Genomic DNA, 23,382 nt, shown 5'->3' with positions numbered 1-23,382 from the left:
ACCACATCCCTGAATCCAGAGCAGCGTTACATATTTTATAAACCAAAATAAGGAAAACCGCTGATAAGGATCACATTAACGGTTTACACTCTAGTCATCAACCGGGTATTTCAGTACCTCCAGGAACGGTGCACTTCCCTACCCCAATAGTGATCAAACAAAGAAAACGGAGTAGAGCTTCACCGACAAATTTGTAAAGTGGCAGTAATGTGTTTCGGTGCGAATAAAACCAATCTAGCCACTTTGCAACTGCTCTGTCATGCTTTATTTAATTATTTATTTTTCCTATTTTGAACCGTTTTTTCTCTTTGTCCCGAAGCTGCACTTTGGAACAAATACATTTCAGAAAAAGACATTTTCAGCAAAAGTGTTTTTTGCTTTTTTGGATCAATTTCACAGGGGAACAAATAAAGAAATGTAGAGGAAACAGAGGGTAAGAGACTTTTATTTAAGTTATGGTTTTCAGCAAGTGAGGAGCAGTGAGAGAAAGAGACAGAAAGAGAGGGAAAAAGAGTAAGAGGAAGAAAGGGGGGCAGCTGACAGTGACAGAGCAGGGGAAGTGGAATGGTTAGTGGTCTTCTGAGTGGCTTAGTCACACCAGCAGGGTTATTAAGGTAAGATTAGCGGACAAAGTGTCCACTAACCATTCCACAGACTTAGTCATATTTAATTCAGTCTCATATTTTCAGAATCAAAACATTTTCACTTCCGATTATTCACAATGAAATCATTATTAATCTGATACTACTAACAAGCATTAGCAAACCCATTATGTCTGGCTTGTTTAACCTATATGCTTATTGTCCTATGATATGTTTGGATGCTGTAGCAGAAAACTCAGGAGAAAGGCGCTCAAAAACTGACTGATCAAATGGAACATTATGCACAACAAAGGATTTAAGTTACTGTTTTAACCCACACTTTTAACTGCCTAGATCGTGCCTTTTGGATTTGAAGCAGGTGACTAATGGCAGTGATTGGCGAGAACACAAATTAAAGCTTTGCCTGGTGAGTAATAGGATACGCAGAACAAGTTTACAAGGATACAACTGGTGAGCCTCACCATTAGCACAAAGTAAAAAAACGTACATTCTCCAATGCCCTGGGACAGGACTCCGCAAATGTAGGGATATTGCTGCGAACGGGTTGAGCAAAGTCCTTGAAACTTTTAATATTCATGTGCACAGTGCCTAGAATGCAGAGCCTGTGATATTACAGTGGTTAAGCACACATGAGGGTGTTTCACCCAGCGTCGTAAGAGTAAACAGTCTGCAAAACACTAAGTAAAAGTGTTTCTTTCTTTTTTGGATCTATTTCACAGGAGAGCAATGAAGGAAAGTAGAGGAAACAGAGGATAAGAAACGTTTATTGAAATCATGGTTTTCAGAAAGTGAGGAGCAGCGATAGAGAGACAGAAAGAGAGAGAAAAAGAGTAAGAGGAAGAAAGAGGGGGCAGCTGACAGTGGCAGAGAAGGAGAAGTTGACTCTTTGACCACTAATCTTACCTTAATAAACCCGCTGGGCACCTAGAGATCTCACGCGCAACAAAAGCAGGCTGCAGGATTGGCGTACCAGCCTTTGCCTTGACAATCCTGACTCCTCCTCCGCTCTCAAACTCCACAGCACTCCAGGGCTGTCATTGGTAGTGCTTTAGCCCACTACCAGATTGCAGCCTAAATACTTTCAGAGTGCGAGAAGTGCAAAACACACTCTGCTATTCAATGCTATCCTATGGAATTTATAAAGAGCATGGCGACTCATAGGATCTCAGTGCTAGTTGAGAAAAACTGTTCCACTAAGGCCAGAGGTACCACCTGGATTACAAGACATAGGGCTTGATTCCGATTTTGTTCGGAAGGCCTCTAAATCAAATTTGGCTTTCCCGGATCTGATTCGTAGCCCGTATTTCCCGCCAAATCATACACAAGTTTGAACGGACAAGTAAAATTTGAAGATTGCGTCCGCATTTACCAAATCGTTTCCAGGACCCGAACCTGTACGTACGACTCGTTTGTAGCCGAATCGTGCCACGCAATAGAGCCAAATTCTGACTGAGCGAGTACGATGCACGATTTGGACAGCTGTTTCACCTCGGTCTCAGTGAGATGAAACAGCTGTCAGAATCGTAATTCAGGGGGGCGTAGCAGGTCCCCTTCACCCGGGGCCCTCCAAATTTGTCACGGGGGTGTGCCCATGGGTCCCCACAATCCAGGCATACACAGTGTGTACACGTTTCCCCACCACCTCTTTTTACAATGGTAGCCTGTATACGCATCCGTACACATGCTCCCATAGAGTTCAATAGGAGTCAGAGAGTACAGAGTCCGTAACTATACAGCTGCATCGTACTCGCTCGTTCAGACTCCGGGAGCACATTTCGTTCCGAAAGCCCTCCGGATCTGAGTCGTATGGAGGGCTTTCCTAGCGAGATTGGACTCAGGCCCATAGTCGTTAGCAACTGCTACAGTAAATTCACAACAGTAAAACAACACAAAAACACAACACCTGATCATGTATATGTAGACAGTTAAAAACAAAAAGGGACACAAAAGAAGATGAATAAAGGTGGCTTAAAGCTGACCTGAATCACAAATGAAAACATATGAAAGAGTAAGAAAAACTGATCTGGATTAAAACACCTATAATAGAAAGACCAGAGAGCAATAGAGTAGTATTAACTTAAATAAACAAAGTGGACCTTGCTACATTCACTTATATGGAACACCAAAGACAAATACAATACATTAATCAAGCTCTTCACTAAAAATAATTTCACTTTAAGCTTATTCAGCAGGATGATGATTACTTCCTGTCTACGACGAAAATAGGAACATCTTTACAGATAACAATAAAAGGTTTGCCTTTTTGTCACTCATCCAGAAAATGATAAAATACATTCTAGGCATTAATTCATTCAGTTAGTTCCATGTCTTCTCCCACTACTAAACAGAGGGTATGATTACGAGTTTGGTGGATGGTATACTCCATAACAAACATGACGGATATCACATTTGCCAAATTACAAGTTCCATATGATATAAAGAAATTGTAATTTGACAGATGGGATATCTGTCACGCTTCTGATGGAGTAACCCTGTCTGCCAGACTTGTAAGTAGGCCCTATATAACTAAGGTGGGAAGAACTGGAAGCATGTAAGTGATTTCTTTTTGTCTGAAAGAGAGCGCAAACGTGGACAATACAGCTCAACTGCCATTTATATAAGGTCTGGTACTCAGTATGGGTCCTTTGGAGGAGAGGCAGGTAATGTTAAACTAAAGCACTGCTTAACTTAGATACAAAGCTGCATAAATTGCAATTATTTTTGTAGGAATGCCTCACAATCAAAAATAGTAGGTGTGACCTGAAATTAGCAGCAGAAAATTACGTTCTCCAATTTGATAGTACAGGGTAGAATAAAAAGTTCATGCATCTTCCCGCATAACATGGTTGAATGCCGTGGCATAGCTAAACAGTGACTTAGACATATTGCTTAGGTTTAACAAGACAAACCTCTTCCAAGCTACTATGGCTTTGGTTCTTGGTGTGTGTTGCACACTCAAGGTAATAATATCTCCTACATGCAAGTCTTCACAAGTTGGTGCAAAAGCCACAGCTCTACATGTGCAATACATGGACCATATCTCTGCCTCACCAAAGCTTCTTTCACAAAACGTCCTCAACCCAAACAATTGCAACTTGTATTACCGGACAGTCACATCTCTCAACCAGGGCTGGAATTAATTGTTGGTTACCAACCCAAGCTCCTATCAGGAGGGGTCGGGGAGAGAGGAACTTAATGCGAGGAAATGATATGTCTTGCTAAGATACATGCTATGTAGCAAAAGGTATAAAGGTTCCAGGAGAAATATGTGGGCAAACTGTTTTGCTGATTTCCCACAACTTTTCCTCGGGTACTCTGATAATTTTTGGCTTATCATGTCATGTGATCAAGCTTCTTTAGGAGGCGAAACGCGTCAGGAGGACGCGCTGGCATAAATAAACTAAATCACTTAGCACCAGCAATCCAAGGGTTTGCTCTTTGTCATTGTTTGGATTTGGAAGCGTAAGCTCTAGTTGTGACGATTTTCTGTATATATATATATATATATATATATATATATATATATATATATATATATATATATATATTCACTATATATATTCACTATATATATTCACTGAAAAAAAGTAGGTTTCAGGGACGTTATAGTTAGTTGGACATTTAACTCGTACAAAACTATAGAAATTCCGCCTTTATAGTTAGTTGAGCTAACTATACCTCGCACCCCGCAATGCTGATGATGTCACATATTACATCATTCATGACATGGTCAGAGACATCACTGATGACGTCACTGATGATTACTCAAATGACTGATGACATCATCTAGTGACTGTGTGTTTCTATAAAGTTTAAATATGTATTATATATATGCCAAGGTGTATTGAAGAATGAGTGGCTGTATACGTGTTTGGATGGATGATTTAGAAGGTGTGTCACTGACTGTTTAAGTGAGTTATTACATGTTTCTTACTGAATACATGGGTTGGTGACTAAACTATGTGAATGTCTGTATCAGTATTTCTGTTTTTGTATAAGCTGCTTCATGGGTTGGTTAGTAGCTACATGAGTGCCTATATGGGTTATTGATTGGTTGCCAGAGTATTTGTATTGGTGCCTGAGTGTGTGTGTGGGTGAGTGGGAGTTGTGTGACTCTGTGCATACCTGTTTGAATGATTGATTCATTGGGTGTATGGGTTCAATAGTGCATGTGGAAACAGCTGTATGGGTGGGTCAGTGTGTGTATGGGTGTGTTACCGAGTGAGTGAATGTCTCAGTGGACATGTCCAAGTAACTACATATGTAAAAGGCAGTGTATGTGAGAGTTGGAGTATATAAATGACTATATGTGAGAGTCAGTGATTGTGAGAGTGGCTGTATAGATGAGTGTTTTCTTGTATCAGTGATTGTATAAGAGTAATTATGTGTTTGTTTCTGTTTGAATAAGAGATCTGTTGTGTGTATAACTCTAGGATGTATGTCGTTACTACGCATGCTTTTACAACGCATGCCTTTACCACGCAACCTTTACAACGCAAGTCGTTACAACGACTTGCGTTGGGGGCCGCTGGATAGTGAATAGTTTAATTTACTATTCCAACTCCAGTCCCCGTGGATGGTAGGGAAGGTTTTGGATAGTAAATTAAACCATTCCCTATCCTACAGCGCCCCCAGCGCAAGTCGTTGTAACGAAGTTGCGTGGTAAAGGTAGTGCGTGGTAAAAGTTGTGTTGTAAACGCTGTTCCCCATAACTCTATAGGTCAGTAAATGGAAATGTGATTGATTCTTTGCATGACTGACGAGGTGTGCGAGTAACTCCATGAATAATTGGCACTGTGTGAGTGTCTGTATAGGTGTATGAGTGCATATGATAGTGATGTATTGATGGATGATTGTATGTATGAGTAATTGTATGGGTGAAAGAGTGGATGTGTGTGTAGACCTAGGAATCAGTGAGTGCGTATGTAGTAACTGGTATCTGATGTGTCGATGGTTTCGAAAGTGGTAGTCTGTATTGTACAGTGGGTGTATCAAAGGTTATATTAGACTGTGAGGAGATCAATCACATTTTCACGTAGATGATGTCATCCGTGATATCAGTGATGTCATTTGAGATGTCATCAGTGATGTCACTGACCATGTCATGAATGATGTAATATGTGACATCATCAGCAGTGCAGTGCGGGGGCGCAAGTTATAGTTAGCTCAACTAACTATAAAGGCAGAATATCTATGGGTGTGCATGAGTGAAATGTCCAACTAACTCAATGGCGGTGGGTGGAGGCTCTGAGGGACTAGGTAGCCAGTATGACTACTGTAAGATGTCATCTGGAGTCCTCAGAGCAGGTATTACCTAATACAATCCACCAGGGTATAGGACCAGACAACTATCAAATTTCTCTGGACGTCTTGAAGTCAGTGGGGTCTCAGGTTCTCAAAAAGCAGTTGTGAGCCCTGCTATGCCTGGTGATTGTCTGTTAGGCAATGTACTGTAATACACTTCCTGGAAAGAAGTGGCACTCAGGTCACTCTTGGAGAAGTTAGGGGTGCCTGAGTGGGTCTGCATGAACACACAGTCCAGCTGCATGGTGAGTCAAGAAAGCATGGATCCTGCAAAAATGGCCCATGCTGAGGCAAAAAAGAGGAAGGGCAAGCGGCACTGGAGACCAACCTCTGATACTCCCATGGTCCAGGTTGAACAGGCACCTCAGGAGGTCATCTTGGAGTCTGCTAGGGAGGATATTGCCACACTGGGAGACCTGCCTGAGCTTGCTGAATGACAAATTGTGGGTGAGCATATCAGGGAAGAGATCTGCAAACTGCAGGAGTGTCCAATTCTAGAGGTCTTGAGGTGGCAAGCTGAGGTCCACGAGATCACCTAATCTATTGGAAGAATAGTCTCTTGTATAGTGAGCCTAAGGCTCCTGACAAGGAGGGCTAGCTGAAACAGAACCTCAATTAGAAAACTGCCAAGTACATGGTAGTCAGCTATACTCGAGAGTGAGTGTGTTAAATATGTGTGTGTGTGTGTGAGTAAACTTGCATTTCTTTATCTAAGTTATCTATTCTAAACTAAGAGCAGGCCTCTTTGTAAAGCCAAATGAAAATCCACCTTAGAATTGTGGCTGAGGCAATGCTTAATGATTCTACCATCAAAAGTATTCAGAAACATAAGGGTCTAACGCTAATCAGGTAAAATATTAGCTCAGATATATGTATTATTTCCATATGGATACTGAGTAATGGCACAACTCAGTTCTGGACTTCTGGATATATTTAATGCATATATCTCATTGACTGTATGGTACACGTTAATCAATTAATTTGAAGTCCATCATCCTATCACTTAGTGTTTAATATATGGAGTCTTTTACAGCTCAATCTAAAGTTCATAAACAATCTTATATGTTAATCATTTATTATTTGATTCCATGCTTTATTTCACAATTTTTCATTCACCTAATGTGTTTTAGATTTATCTCATTATAACAGAACAAACAAAACAGCATTAATCAATTTGGATATCAATTTGGATCTTAATTGGTTCTCTCCTTCATGCAGACTTTTGATTGATAATTGAACAAGGCACAACCTTGCGATATATGCAACTGGCAAGTCATTACCCTCATTTTAAGAGGTTTACTATTGCTTACATATATATTTTTCAAACCGGGTGTTGCGTAGGGTGGCAATAAATGTGACTCTGTAAATTATAGTGTACCCCGTATATTGATTGAAGATTTGATTAGACAAAATAGTATTAGATTAGATTAATAATATAGATTGAAAGAATGCAATGCCCGAATTGATTTGGCATGTTCAGACATTGGGGTCCTATGTAGGAACATTCTAGTTTGCAGATCCACAAACCAGACTCACAAATAGGGGTAGTGATGCAGTATCAATTGTTGTCTTTCAATATACCATTTCAGATACTTGTATTTATTTTATTCAAAAAGTAATCTTTTTTATTCTGGCTATTTGAGAACAGCAGAACATTGGATGGACAGCCTAGAAAGGAGTTTCTGAAGTCCACGAACGGTCAGAGTTGTGTCACTTGACATAAGAGATAGCATAAATGATATAAAGTCACTTAACCCCTTCCATGCTCATGACGAGCTCAGCTCGTCATGAGGCACAGTGGAGCTGTGCTGATGACGAGCTGAGCTCGTCATGAAGCATGGAGTAAATGAAAAGTCAGCACAGTGGGGGAAAATGCACAGCAGCGATGTGGTTAAAAATGGTCTTGCTTCATCCAAACATTGGGTAACTCTATTGTACATTTTGTAACATTAATATAACCCGTGATGCCTAAATGTGCAACCCTGTTATTGCCCAGTTCCTTTTCAGAGGTTCCACCATTAGCTCCACCCTGCCAATGCCTATGTATGAATATAAAAGTAGATTAAATACAGATTCTAGTATACTTAATTTTTGCTATTAAGTCAAATGTGTAAAGGTAGTAGCAGGTTTGAAGAAAGGTGCCATGAAAGGATTCATATACTTGATAGCTAAAAGCACAAGACAGAAACCAATCACAATAAGGGAACTTTTTAACCAGCACAGAGACATTGTTCATTAATAATAATGTGTGTAGAAGAAAAGTATATGCCTCTGCCTATAAACCTCTTTGAAATTGTTAAAAAGGTCAAATATAAATTTCTGTAGACATTATGGCCTAGCTGTATTTGCACACTCATTTTGGTAGTTCAAAGACATTTCTAACCATGTACAGAACCCATTTTAAGAGTCAATAACATTAAACCCATTCCTAAAATGGGTTTGCAACTGAATACTTTGGCATTTGGAAAGGGAGGGTTGTGGCTGTACCAAATACTGAATTAGTATCAGATGTAATGTAAATGTAAATGTAATGTTCACTTGTAAAGCACACTGTTGCCTGTCGGCGTCCTGGCGCTGTATACCGCTGGGATACCCGTCCTGGATTTCCCTGTGGGATGGTCCCTACTGGGAGTCCCCAAGGTGGAGCCAGGCATCCCCGGCATTGATGGGGCCATTGTGGAGATTAGGCAAGCTAATGCCCAGAGTTGCAAGTGGGACCCCTGGTTAGAGTAGGCACCGAGGCGAGAATTATCCAGTCCGCTGACCCTGGTCCACGACCCTGCCGCGTTGGGAATTGAACCCTGGTCCCGGGCCGACTTCTGCTTCCGGGTCTGCCGCCTCTAACCAGTGAGCCACACCACTCCACAGATGTATCAATGTTTGGCAACTTGAATTCTGGTTGCAAACCATGTAAAAATCTGGGGTGGTAAGTCATTTTCAAAAGGGAATTGGTTCCTTTTGGAGCCTTTCCCATTTGCAAATTGTGGAAAAAAAGTTTCTGGGGCAGTGGACTGTGGTGCCGGAGACCACTGCCAAATCTCGTGAATCCATTTAAAGAACATAAACTTTGTTTTAAGAGCATCCCCATTTCCTTTAACCCCTTCAATGCTCATCACTGAACGGTTCCGTCATGAGCGTTGGTTGGCCTGTGCTCATGACGGAACCGTTCTGTCATGAGCCCGTTGGCTCATTAGAACCTTCAGCACAGCGGGAAAAATTTGCTCCGCGCTGGAGGTGTTAAGAAAACCCAGCTTTAAAAAATAGCTTCTTTATTTTAATGCAGTCATAGAGAAGGTAATTTACTGGCACTTGTAGACCACCATCCAAATGACTGTATACCACCAAATTGAGTTGCAATTTTCTACCTGCCTAATGAATATTATTTAGGTTGGTTGAATTGTTACTAATTACTATTCAGAATGTTAGGAACAGACCTATTAGTAGATAGGGCGGTTTGCCAAATTCAGGACTGGTCATTAAAATACTTGTTGCAAATTCAGATGCATGTTTTACAACAAGTATAATGATAGATCTGGTCCTTTATATTTTCATAGTAAATGTTCAACTTTTTTCATTTAGAAAGAATTCTCGGAGTACTCCGGAGCCAAGGTAGGAAAGGCAGGCACTCTGCACTTCAAAGGCCTCTCTTTTAAATTTCCCCCATTTCAAAGGCATAACTGGGTATACGTACTGGACCCCTGACACCACCAACTCAGTACAGATCTGGACCTGTGGATACTCTACCAGGAAGAAGAGCGACTGTGCTGATGAAAGGACAATCACTCTGCTGGTCTCCTGCTGTGCTATGCTGACCTGCTGCCTGCTGCCCTCCTTGCCTGGTAGTGAGAAGGACTGGACCTGTATCTTTGCAAGCCAGCACCAAAGTGACTCCAAGGGTTTGCTGGCTTGCCTCCAGTTAGAAGTCTCAGGGATATCAAAGACTTCAATCCACTCATTTACAGCACCTAGTCTCGGCCATCTCAGAGTTCTGGCCTGCCAAGTGGTGCCAATCCAGTCTTGGGACCTTGGAAGTGGGTATAAAGTGCTGCAAACCAAAACCGACGCATTGTCATTGTTGCATGGCTAGGAGCTGGTTCATTGGCGTCAACACATCTCTCTTGAAGCTTATGCATCACCACTGCTGCAAGGACTGAAGACATTGCGTTGCTGACTGGGCAGCACATTTCCTCCAGTTCACGATGCATCTTCAGCCTGTGTGGCTCGATGATGATGCATTGCCGACGCATCTCCGATTTGCATGGCTCAGAAGCGAGGCATTGCCTACATCTGAAGGGATCAACACCGACGCATCGCCTCCTCTGCTCCATGCATTGGATTGGCGACACAACAAGGTCCTTTTCAGCAGGACAAGCATGGCCCCTGTATCCGACCCACGCTCCATCACGGACAGCCTGAAAATTTGGATTTGGCCTGGTCTACCATGACCAGATAGCCCGGAATTGGTGCTTCATGCTTTTAAGCACTATATTTCAAGATATTCTTTAAAAATTCATAACTCCGGATATACATATTGTATTATTGTCATTTTCTTCTTGTTTTGTTCATTATTCATTAAATTAAGTGTTGCACAAATACTGGTTATGCCTGACTGCTCTCCTCTAAGCTTCCATAATGGAACACAGGTCAATATATGGTGTGTGTGTGACTTACCCTGACTAGGATTGTGGTTCCTGCTTGGACAGTGTGAATACATCTGCCAAACAAAAACCCAATTTCTAACATGGCTCATTTAATGTTTTTGTTTATATAGTGAACTGGCCATGCCCTGTGCATGCTGTGTTCAAGGTTTATAAAATGTTAGCTTTAGGGTGTCAGTAGATAGATCTAAAATTTTAAACTGAACTGGCTGTTAGGGAGACTGCTAATTGTATAATGTCTTAGATTTAGCTGTACGTTTTAGGTTTATGAACCACTAGCTTCTGGCATACTGTGGATAAACTCTACATTTCTATGTAAAGTCACTAGGAAAGAGTAATAGGTGGAAATGGGAAAAGACGGATCATTAACAAATATCTCATCCTGCAAGTACATGTTGTTACCCCCAACACAGCATAGGAGTTAATGTGTTTTCATGGCCTGTACTGATATGTAGCTTACCAATATTTCAATGAGATCAGGAGGAAGGGCTTTCTATTCCTCAAAAATTAATTGCAACATATGGTATGGCACATTTCCTCTGTAATTATTCTTGGGGGTTGTCCACCCTGCAGATAATTGTCGGGACTACCTATACAACAGCAGATTTATGTAAGCCTGGGAAATATTTCATTAAAAAATTGTTAACCAAGCACTTGCAGGTTCCTTTGATTTTTCAATCATGTTTTACAAGATCAGCTGTCAGTTTTTCTTCAACATTGCAGTATGCAGATGATTGTAATATATTTATTCTATTCATTTCCATACTGTAAGGACATCTGAATTTAAAACTCGGCTGTATAGTGAATGAGAGAGGTTTGCAGCACACACAATCTGGGATTCATATCTTCCGGTTTATTACCACTTGTTGCACTCAGATTATGTTAGATAAAGCCAAATACATTGTGGAAGCTGCTGGATTTTGGTGGCAACATGTATACAAATGTGCTCTACAGTAAAAAATGTAAGATTTATTAATTGGTTAAAAACGCACAATAAATGTCCCTAATATACTTAACAGTCTGAGTATTATGCATTAGTACGAATATTATGAATTTCAAAAAAGTCCTCTCTATTTGTAATCCAAAAGATCTTGTCCATCTTCGAAAAATATGTTGATTATAAAATACCCTTCTCTATTGGTGAATCTTGTAACACCCTTTTCAAATCAGGAAACTAAAGATGGCATCATTTCAAATCTGAGCAGGGGGTAAGAATTTCATTTTTAGACACATTAGCACATTTAATACACCTGTTCTTTAGCCTTCAAGTACAAGGTTAAAAATAATATATACTGGCAATGTCTCAGTTTGTGATGCAGTGATAAAAACAGATACATTGATCTTCTTAATGTAAAATAAGATTAATGATTCCATGTGATAGTGGGCTCATTACGATATTGTAGCAGGCTGGAGCTGCCCGACTATAGGTCGGTAGTTCCAACTGCTGAATTTGGATGCAAGCGCCCTATGGAAGGTCAGAAACATCCATTTTTCAATGGCAGTTTGCGCGGCAGGCGGAAAAGGCCCACAGCACAAGTTGACATTGAAAAACTGAGTTATTTAAACATACCTGCACCGTGTGCCAGGCACCATGTGGTGTCTCCACACGGTGAAGGGATGTTTAGGGGGGAAAGGGACATGCTAGTGACTGCTAGTGCAAAGTCACTTTCGGACAGCTTTCCAGTGTAGGAAAGGCCGACAGTCAGTAGGTTGCGGTCTGCCTGACATTGTAATTGGTCTCTAGGGGCCATATGTATCAAGCAAAATTGACTTTGCAAATGCCAAAATTCGCAGAATTACGGTGTTTGCGAATGCAATTTGGCCTAATGGTATGTATCAAGGAAATCTGCTTGCTAAATAAGGAATCGCAAAATTTGCGATTCCTTATTTTGCAATTGCATTTAAGGAATCGCAAATTTTGCGATTCCTTAAATGCAATGTAAGAAGCTAAACAAAAATCGCAAGTTGACCTTAAGGATTCGCAAATTACCACCAACTTCTAGTTGGTGGAAAGTTGCGAATTCCTTGAAAAATGCATATTTTTGCATTTTTCAAAGTGCCATGTGACGCACATACATGTGCGCCACATGTGCACTCATGCATATTTCAGGGGTGCAACTGGGTGTGCTTTGGACACCCCTGCACCCTTGAAAATATTCTCAATTTGCGATTAGCAAATTGCGAATCGCAAATTTCCCATTCATTCCTTTGGGCCTCCCGGCCCATAGAAATGAATGGGAAAGCATTCCTTAATTGCAAATTCACAGTTAAGGAATATCAAGAAATCGCTAAAAAATTGCGATTTTCTTAATACATAGCAATTAGCGATTTCTTAAAAATCGCTATTACAGAATCGCTAATTGCTTCCTTCATACATATGGCCCTAGGTGGCTATACTCTTTTGTAGCACAAGTCCATATTTTCCTCTAAATATAATTTTGACAATTCTTTATACTTATTTTGCACTAATAATGATATGCATATACGTAAACAGTAATCTAAATAAATAATTAATATGTAATGTAAATGTTGGTGTCTTTTTCCACAAGGTGGTAAATGGTGATGCAGCTGCCATCTTGGTGTGGTGGTTGAAGTGAGAACTTCATAAAACAAATACAGAACATTTGCAAGTAATTTAATATCCCAGTTAATATACTTTTTTTGTTTGTTTCTTAGTGTAGAATATGATTTCAGACAACAAGAAGGCCGATTCCACCCCGTTCTCAAAACACTGGATCAAGTGGAACAAAGCTCAGTTTCAGACCCTGTACAAAAAACAGCACCTGATATGCCAATGCCTGAGAAAAAGGACATACAAAGGAAAGCTAAGAAGATGAAGAAGAAATGCTTTTGGTGGCTCTAGCTTTCATATAAGATGTTTAACAATGTCCCTGAAATGAACACTCAACCTTTGCAACATTTCAGACTATTGGTAATCAGAAAAACATTTTAAATCACTATATATAGTACATTGACTCACATGAGAGAAGGTGTCAAATTAAACTCAGTTGATGTGTTAAAATAAATGTGATGCACAGTGAAGACCATATTTTACAATCATTTTTATAGAGCTATTTAGGATTATAAGTGATATACTATTGGGCTTTTGTGATATTAAAATTTTATTTAAAATAATGTAATTTGTGCTCATAATGTGGGGGTTATTTGCGCAACAAGCAGGTACATGTGGAGTTCTAACTAATATATTCAAGGACAACATATCTTCAAAGATAGGGCCTGAGTGTGCATGGATTGAAAAAAGTGTTGTCACATTGGGGATAAAGATACAAATTGTTCAGAAACTTCCAACGAAAGGAATGAAGATGCTTCACCATGTTGAACTTCTATGTAAGCATAGTTCATAGGTTTGAATTTACCAAAATCTGAATATATCCAGGTGAAAAGTCAGGAAGAAAGTAAATCAACAAAAGCACATTCAAACCTCCTTTGTCTCGGAAACTAGTACAGGTTAGTTAATATGTATGATAAATTCACTCTTTTTTACAAGTGTGCCATAGCTTTAGAGAAGAATTTACCGCCAGGTGATATTTTCATATTTTCAACATGCAGAACTAAATTAGCTGCAATAAATTCCAAATATCACCTGCAATATACATATCACTAAAATAAATAATTAAATAAATAAATATTTCCTAAATAATCTCCTTACTATGTAGTCGTGTTCATGTTTGTCTTACATATATTGGGTACTATCATAGATTTTGAAATACAATTAATTTAGAATTTATACATTACAATACGTTGTACACATTCTACTAATTTGCAATAAGATTTAACAATAACAAAAATAGTTTCCTATATTCAGAATTATTCAGCATCATCTGAACATGTGATTTGGTTGAACCACATTCAAAATTAAATTGGCTTGCATAGAACATTGAATTTGCTCAATAATGGTTGCAGATGGAAAACAGACCATTGAAGGATTTTTGTACCTAAGAAATCGAAATTACGATATAATCAATAAGTGGATAGTTGAAAGTGTACAGTACCACTATCAGAAAAAAGTTACTGTTGTACTTATTCCTCTGTATTCTGTGCTTGCAACCTGTGATTGTTGATCAATTTAAGAAAAACAACACCCAAGCACATGAACAATATGCAATTTTTGATACCCACAGAAGACATCTCATACAGTTACCCAGTGTTCCAGCTAAAAGAATCTGGATGCACAGATACTTTTTTATTGGCAAGCCTTTGAAAAGTTACACAACATGGGCTATTCTTAGACTTTAGGAATTTAAGACTTTTATGCAATTACTTTTCATATAAAAGTAATTTTCACACCCTGGAGAGGCAATCTTACCTATACCCATACTAAGCCAAGATGAAAAATAAGTTGGTCTTTAAAGTTTACCTTTTGTGGAGTTATTCTATGCGTTATAGTAAATGTATACAGGTTTTGGTTGCTTATGCTTATCTTTTGATGAGCCTTTTTATTCAGAATGGTACTGGAAAACAACTTTAACACCCTAACCTAAAATGCCATTTAAACATTTTACTTCAACCTAGGTTTAAAAACGGCTTCATTATGGATTAAAAATTAAACAAAAATATGAACAAAAGTAATAAAAGTAATTCCTCAGCATTACACCAAGTGCAGGAACTAGATATTTTAGGATGCAAAAGCTTGGAAGACAGTTTAATAACCATAATCTTATGAGTGTGTTAGTATTCACAATCTTTTCCATGACACATTCCCATCCTTAATTCAATCAAAAATGTACTTCCAATGAAGGCAATAATAAATATATATCTAAGTTTGGTATGCAACTTGGTATGCGCCAGAAAAATTCACATAGTTGGTGAGGGCAGAAGGGTTTCACCATAGGCAAATATATTTTTATATATTCCACCTGGTGTCCTACAGACCTTGGTCCAATCCCCAACCCAACCCACAAACAAGAAAGATTGGCATCATCATTGACAACTACTGGATCTGGCCCTTTCTCCAGGGTCACCCCCAAACATTTTGCCTTCCTCCTCCTTTTTTACTGAATTCGATTTTGTTGGCTTTAGGACTCTGGGCACTTACCCACTCCTAACCATGTGCTACAGTATATAGGATCTGTCCCTAAAGCATGGTAACACTGTCTTATCCACCATTAGTATACTTAATTTACCTATAAGTCCCTAGTAAAGTGCCCTACCTGCGCCTAGGGCCTGTAAATTAAATGCTACTATTGGGTCTTCAGCACTGATTGTGCCACCTACTTTAGTAGCATTTTAGACATCTCTCAGGCCTGCCACTACAGAGTCTATGTGTGTGGTTTTAAACTATTATTTTGACCTGGAAGGTTAGACCACTTGCCAGGCTCAAACTTTCCTTTTTAATAATTATAATGAGCCCTAAGGTAGGCCCTGGACATCCTCAAAGGCAGGGTGCAGTGAATTTAAAAATTAGGACATGTACTTTTAGGATTTACTTGTCCTGGAATGGAAAAAAAACACTAACATTTGTTTTTCACTGCTGCAATGACTATCTCTCCCATAGTTCAAGTTCAAGTTTATTAGCATATTTAATTAAAAACATTACAAACCAATAAAACTGTTAATACCGCCATTGTATAAACACAAAATTGCAATAATTTCCTGTGCAGATGGATTGTACAAACATGGGGTCTAGCAGTTTTAATTTTTACAACTGAAGCAGCTAAATCGTAACTAAAGTGCAAATGCTCTGTTAAGATCAACAGTCTTAAATAGGATCCACCTAGCTGAGTTATTCCTCAATGATGATAAATTGTTGTAATTATTCTTTCACTTATTCCATTTCTTTAGAAGTTGCAATACAGAGAAGATTTTCCTTTGTGGCCAATGATTTACCCAAGGACTTCTTCTCTTGTGCAAACACAGAGTCTTCGTTAATAACATTTTTATTAATGAAGCGGCTCCGCCATGACTAAAGTGTGAATGCTCTGTAGTGTTCAACAATCATATATTCCCCCAATGATGATTTAAAAATGTTACCCCTCTACAGACAAGGGGTATTGAGGAGCCGCTTAGCCAGGTAATTACCACTTGCCTGCAGGAGTGAATTTTCAAGTTTATAAATATGGATATCAATTTTTTTTCATTCTGCCATGGGCCCCTGGCACACACAAAAAATGTGTACTCGTGATTCTTGCTTGCATCTACAGAGTTGGCACTCTTGGTTTTGCGAATGGTCTTTCCAATTAAGGATAAGGGACCATATATATCAAGCAAAATGCATTCGCAAACGCCAAAATTTGCAGAATTTCGGCATTTGCGAATGCAATTTTGCCAAATGGTATGTATTAAGGCAAAATAAGGAATCGCAAAATTTGCGATTCCTTATTTTGCGATTGCATTTGAGGAATCGCAAATCTTGCGATTCCTTAAATGCAATGTAAGAAGCACCAAAAAAGTGCAATTTGGCCTTAAGGAATCGCAAATTACCACTAACTTCAAGTTGGGGTTGATTTGCGATTTCTTTGAATAATGCACTTTTTTGCATTTTTCAAAGTGCAATGTGAAGCATATACATGCCCTTAGGGCATGTATGTGTGCCACATGTGCACCCATGCTTATTTCCGGGCTGCATCAGGGTGTCCTTTTGACACCCCTGCACCCTTGAAATTATTCTCAATTTGCAATTCTCAAATTGCGAATCATAAATTAAGAATAACTTCCCATTCATTCCTATGGTCCTCCTGGCCCATAGAGATTAATGGGAAAGTATTCCTTAATTGCTAATCGCAATTAAGGAATATTAAGAAATCACAAAAAAATTGCGATGTTTTACATACATACCTATTTGCAATTCTCAAATAGCGATTTCTAAAAAATCGCTATTTGAGAATCGCAAATCAGGATGTTGATACATATGGCCCAAGATCTTTGGTCTCCCAAATACCAAAACGGAATAGCATGAACAGGTGCTTAATACCCAATGAAAAATGTATTGAAAGATATTCCTGGGGCTGCAATTTTTTGAATGAGTTGATCACTGTACATGCGTGATATCTTCGTGTGCAGGTATTTGTATCCATTGTTTGAGACAAAAGATTAGTTGAAGCATTTATTGCTTGATAAAATGTAGATTTTTCAATGCTTGCACTCCAAGCTTCTTCCACTCCTAAATCCTCAATATCCTGGTTTAACTGGAATCCCCATGAGCCTTTTGCGCTGATCTGTACTTGCTCATCAATTTTCTGCCACTTCTCTCCCATAGATTAACGTTAGGATAACATTATTACATTTCATAAATGTAATTTCCAAGTGGGAAAAAATAGATATATTGAGTTTGCCATCTCTGTGCCCTGTCTCCTCACAATAGGCCTAATGACCATGTAATGTCACTCAAGTCAGTGATGATCAGGGTAGAGGAGGAAGTGGATTCCCTGCACTTCAAAGCCCCTGTTTAGAAGCTTCTCATACCTTCCAGAACCAGGGCACCAAACTATAAATACTGGACCTCAGACACCACCACTTCATTACACTTCTTGACCTGTGGGTACTCTGCCAAGAAGAATGACTGCTGTTCTGTTACAAGAACTGTCACACTGCTGGACTGGTACTCTGCGTGACACGTGCTTCGCTGTGCTCACTTGCTGCCTGCTGCCCTCTTGCCTTGGAGTGAGAGGGGCTGGCTTGCATCTTTCTAACCCAGAATCAAAGTTACTCAAAGGGCTTGCCTGGTTGGCTACTGTTCTGATTACTCAGGGACATTAAAGACTTCCAACCACCCTCAGCACCTAGACTCTGCCATCTGTGAGCCTTGCCCTGCCAAGTGCTGCCAATCCAGTTCTGAGCCCTTTAAATTGGATAGAAAGCACCTGTAGAACACTAATGCATTGCCTGGCTCCACCTCGCTTCTTTGTCGACATAGCTAGGATTCAGTACTTTTGTTCTGCCGGCCTCACTTGGTTCCTCTATCTGGCCCATGCTTCATTGCTGTGGCCTGAACGCTTGACTTTGTGCCCACCCAGCGCACCCAGAAAACCCACATAAGCTCCTATTGCTTCTAAGCTCTATCTTGCTTCTAAGCTTGATTTTACAGTTTGCAAAAAATCATAACTGGAGTTCTACTTATTTGATTTTTGTTGTTTTGTCTTGTTTTGTTCTTTACATTAAGCTCTATTTTACTAACCTGGTCTGGATAATATTTGTGTGGTGTTTTCACAGTTTTGTTGTTTTAAGTGTTGCACAAATACTTTAAACATTGACTCTTAAGTTAAGCCTGACCGCTCTGTGCCAAGCTACCAGAGTGTGAGCACAGGTTAATTTAGGGTGTTTATCTAAGTTACCCTGACTAGGATTGTGGAACATGCTTCTTGGTTAACCAGAAACCCAATTTCTGACAATAGCAAACTGAACATGTTCGCTCATGTGAATGGAGTCACCACGTCCTGCTTTCACACCCTGACGATGCTTAGAAAGATCTATAAGTAGCTACCGAAAAAAAACAGGAAGGCCATCACCAAAGCCCTCATAGCCAGCAGACTGGGCTATGGCACCTCCCTCTACATAGAATTCAACAAACATCTCATGAAGAGACTACAGTCTATCCAGAACGCAGCAGCCCGACTTGTCCTCAACCTCGAACGCCAGACTCTCATCACACCACAAATGACGCTTCACTGGATCCCAATACACAAGCGTGCACAACTCAAGCTCCTCACCCACACATACAAGGTACTTCATAGCTCAGTCCCAGCCTTCCTAAACAGCTGCATACATTTCCACCAACCCACCAAGCACCTTCACTCAGCCTGACATTTTACTAGCACACATCCTACTCATCCACCAAAGCCGCCCTAGAGGGTGAGCATTCTCACAGGTCACTCCTAAAGCATCAAATGACCTCCCACTCCATATCAGAGCCTCCTCATCTCTTCTGGAATTCCACAAGATTCTGAAGAACTGGATTTTTTAGCAAGGCCCCTCCAGAGGCTATCCTCATACACCTGTGAAGTCCCATGATACCCGCATGGGTGATGGTGTGCTATACAAATACACAAGAGATCTGTGGCTGCCATAATTTGTGTTTTTGCATTGGTTTCCCTGGCTATCAATATCATCCTACAATAGTAACTGTGAGGTGAATAGCATTGGCTGCCATAACATTTGGGACTATAGTAGAACAGAGAAGTTCAATGCGCATCTTTTAATGTGAAGGTTGACTACAGCTCCATCTTTCTAATGGATGGGTGAGGAACTTAATTATCTTTTGTATTCTTTAGCCTAGGAAGTGCCTGGGTGCATTGCATTCTAAAGCCATGACAGACTGACCCGAAAGGAAATCAACCTATAAAAGAGGCTCATACCTTCAATTACTGCAATCTTAAGAAACTATAACTCGTGCCCTCGCCATGGACTGCATATACCCTCACATAATACATCACTCATGACATTTTCAGTGACTGAATTGATAACAGCGCTAATGACAACTGAACTTACTTCATTTGTGACTGTGCATAACCTTGATCATGGTGATGGTGTGAGTTTAAGTTACTTTAGGGCATGAGTTATATTTACTATAACTATAACAGATGAATTTGTATACTTTTGCGCATATAAAATGTGAATGTAACTATAACATCCCTGTAACCTTTGTTTTTTTTGTGAATTTCTTGTTTTTTTAAATGTTATTTCCTACCTATATTGTACCTGTAACCTTTGTTTTTTGCAGTGAATGTCATACTTTTTATAACAAAGAAATATTTACTTCCCATATGTTAATCCAACCTTTAGCCATGCATGCAGGAGGTCGGCCTCAGGGCCAACTCCTTTCATGCAGCCAATCTCACACCACGCATGGCCTTTGGCCATTCCCGGTGGAGGGTTGGGTGCAGCTCCTGTGGCCAATCCCCCACAGGCATCCAACCCAGGTGTGGGCATGCAGTCCCCTCCCCAGGCTGTATTTTCCCCAGGGAACCCCAACCCCAGGCCTAACACTTCAATTATGAAGGAGGGGGGCACGCACAATGGAAAAGCTAGACACAGATTAGCCATCTTGTGTGGCAGGAGATAATGAAAGAACAAAGGTAAAATTATTTTGAATTGAAGATGCCAAGTGAGGTTGCCCTACTTAATTTGCAAAGTCCACCTAGATACTTAAGTGCCAAGCCCAGAAGAAGGGAGAAACCAATCAGTTTGGACCCTGAAAAAGGGAAAGAGATCTCATCTAAATTGGGGAGTAGTTCTAGAGAGGGCTAGGTATCTCCTACTGTAAGTGGAGTTCAGTCATCTCAGATTTATAGCTTCTCAGACTTTTATAGTAAAGCAAAAAGGAAGTGCTGCAAATGAAGGGGAGCACGTAGGCAGGATTTGGCAGGAACTGTTCTCAAGTACATGCCTGGATATACCTCCATTGGAAAAACACTCTTCTGCCATTTGCAGCAATGCCCAATATTAAAAAAGAGGAGTGATTGCTAAAATGGAAATAGTGGCTGGCTAAATGCTGTTCTTCCTCATGATATTTCTATTCTTTTATTTTTTTTGCTGCTATGATTTGGAACAAATAACGTAGCAAATGACTCATATGATCATGAAAGTGAGTAAAAACTATACAAGAAATTAGGCTAGCTCTGTGTTAGACCTGGCTTTTGCAGCGGTCTTTATTCCCAGACTTTCTGCTTTTTGACCTCCAGTTTCTCACCTGTTAGTGTTAGTTTTCTGACTCTGAACGCTAATCCACTGCTGATCAGTGCTAAAGTGCATATGCTCTCCCTGTAAAGTGTGTTTTGGGATTGGCGTTTTCATGATTGGCTTCTTTGACTTACTACTAAGTTCCTAGTGCAGTGCACTGTGTGTGCCAAAGGCCTGTAAGTCAAATGCTGCGAGTGAGCATGCAGCACTGATTGTGCCCCCACACAAGCAGCCTTTCAAAGGGGTCTCAGACCTGCCACTAGAGTGTCTGCATGCAGTCTCTACTGTCATGTCGACCTGGCCAGTTCACCCACTTGCCAGACCCTAACCTTCCCATTTATTACATTTGGGTCACCCCTAAGGTAGGTCCAAGAAATTCCTGTGGGCAGAGTGCAGTGTATGTGAAAGGTAGGACATGTAATGGTGTGTGTGACATGCCCTGATTGTGAAATACAGTGTATTTAGTTTTTCACTACAGAAAGGCTATCAGTTCGATAGGATAGAATGGGAGTTTATTTATAGCATCTTATAAGTATAACTTCCCATTAGGACAAGGTGGAGATATGGAGTTTAGTATGCCTTAACTCAGAATATAAGAATTATTATTTTAGTAAAGATGATTTTTATATTGTGTGTTTGAAAATACCACTTTTAGAAAGTGGGTATTTTCTTGCTTAGCAATCCTGTGTGCATTTGCTGGTTTGTGGATTGACTGTCTGGCTTTGGAGTGAAAGTGGCTATTTATGTGCATTCTCTCAGACAGCCGCTAAGGGGGGATGAGGTGTGTTCTGCCTTTCGTGAATGAGTCAGAGCTGGGCTTAATATACCTGTGCTGCATTTAGAGTAGTCGGAGGAGATTTCCCTGCACCTAAATAAGCCTGGTCTGCCTTATACAATGCCTTCTCCAACTCTTGCCAGGAAGCTCAGCCAGAGAGAACAGAACTGGTTTGGACTGAGCAAAGAGCCTCTCTGCCACAGGAGAACAAAGAGAAATTGAGTATAAATATTGGAGCCCAGACTCTAGAACTTTAGATTCTGGACTCGAGAGGAACCTCTGCCACGGAGAAGAGCTGGGAAAACTGAAGGAGAAGTACTGCCCCTTTGCTGTATGGGGTTGGGCTGCAGTGACTGTTTCTGCCAAGAAGAGGACCAAGACTTTGCTGTGTGCTGTGTATCCTGCTTGAAGATCTCCAAGGGTATGGTGTAAACCTTGCCTTCTGTTCTGAAGTCTCAGGGCCACTTCATTTCCTCTGTTCTCTTGCACCTGGAACTGCTTTTTCAGCTGCCTGAGTGGAAATTAGCAACATCGATGCCGGCAAGCGATGTGGCAACCTGCAACAAAGCTGTAGGCAATGTTCGTTAAGTGCATGACGCACTGCCCTGACTCGCACCTCAGCCCCAACCTCACCAGTGCCGATGATTTTTCATCGCAGAGCCGATACCTGACGTAAGGTGACCTCCCAAATTCATCGCCCACACATTGTTGTAAGGAGCTGATGCCTCGACACCACTGCAATGTCACCTCCTCGGCAACAGTAAGGAATTGACGCCTCACCTCCCTTGTAGCGCAGTAAGGAGCCAAAGCCTCACCTCCTTCGTGGTAGTAAGGGACCGAAGCTGTCCGGCGCCAACGAACCATCACCTACTCGATGCCATGCACCGACTTTGCTTTCGTTGTTTACAAAGGTATTGTTCATTGCAGTCGATGAGAATCTGGGCTGAACTCCGCGCGGTCTGCCCCGTACTTTGGCATTTACAGCTGTCACAATGACATAATAGCCCAAGGTGGAGCTATTTGTTGCTACAAGCTTTCTTTGTGTGAATAACCATTCATGATACCTTGATATATGTATGGTGGGTTTTTGTAGTTTTGGTCTTATTTGGTTTAGGAAAAGTGTTTTTGCTGTATTTCTGTATGTGTGCAGAAATGCCTTACACAGTGCTTCTGAGATAAGCCTGTTTGCTCGTGCCAAGCTACCAAGGGGTGAGCAGGGGTTGTCTAAGGGGGTAACTCCCTTACCCTGACTAGAAGCAAGGGTTCCTACTTGGACAAAGGTGCAAACCATTGCCAACAAGAGACCCCTGTTTCTAATACTCTGTTAAATGCTTATATGAAAATTCCAAAAAGTCATCTACAAAAGTCAATTTTTTATAACACCTGTCAAGGTTGTGAAGATCTCTGT

General features: G+C 40.4%; 2 protein-coding genes across 2 annotated transcripts in view; one reads left to right on the top strand and one right to left on the bottom strand.

Moving 5' to 3' along the window:
* The window catches only part of INSYN2B (inhibitory synaptic factor family member 2B), a 119,856-nt gene extending 106,291 nt beyond the window's left edge, over window positions 1-13,565 (top strand). Inside the window, exon 3 of the mRNA XM_086931426.1 lies at window positions 13,241-13,565. Within this exon, the coding sequence (XP_086787552.1) occupies window positions 13,241-13,427 (187 nt within the window). The 3' untranslated portion in view covers window positions 13,428-13,565. The remainder of the gene's footprint in view (window positions 1-13,240) is intronic.
* The window catches only part of DOCK2 (dedicator of cytokinesis 2), a 2,333,210-nt gene that overhangs the window by 1,119,382 nt on the left and 1,190,446 nt on the right, over window positions 1-23,382 (bottom strand). The window lies entirely within an intron of this gene.

This window comes from Lissotriton vulgaris, chromosome 7 (genome assembly GCF_964263255.1).
Source record: "Lissotriton vulgaris chromosome 7, aLisVul1.2, whole genome shotgun sequence".
Taxonomy (NCBI): domain Eukaryota; kingdom Metazoa; phylum Chordata; class Amphibia; order Caudata; family Salamandridae; genus Lissotriton; species Lissotriton vulgaris.
Note: the sequence above shows the minus strand (reverse complement) of the source record. Positions and strands in the feature narration are given on the sequence as shown.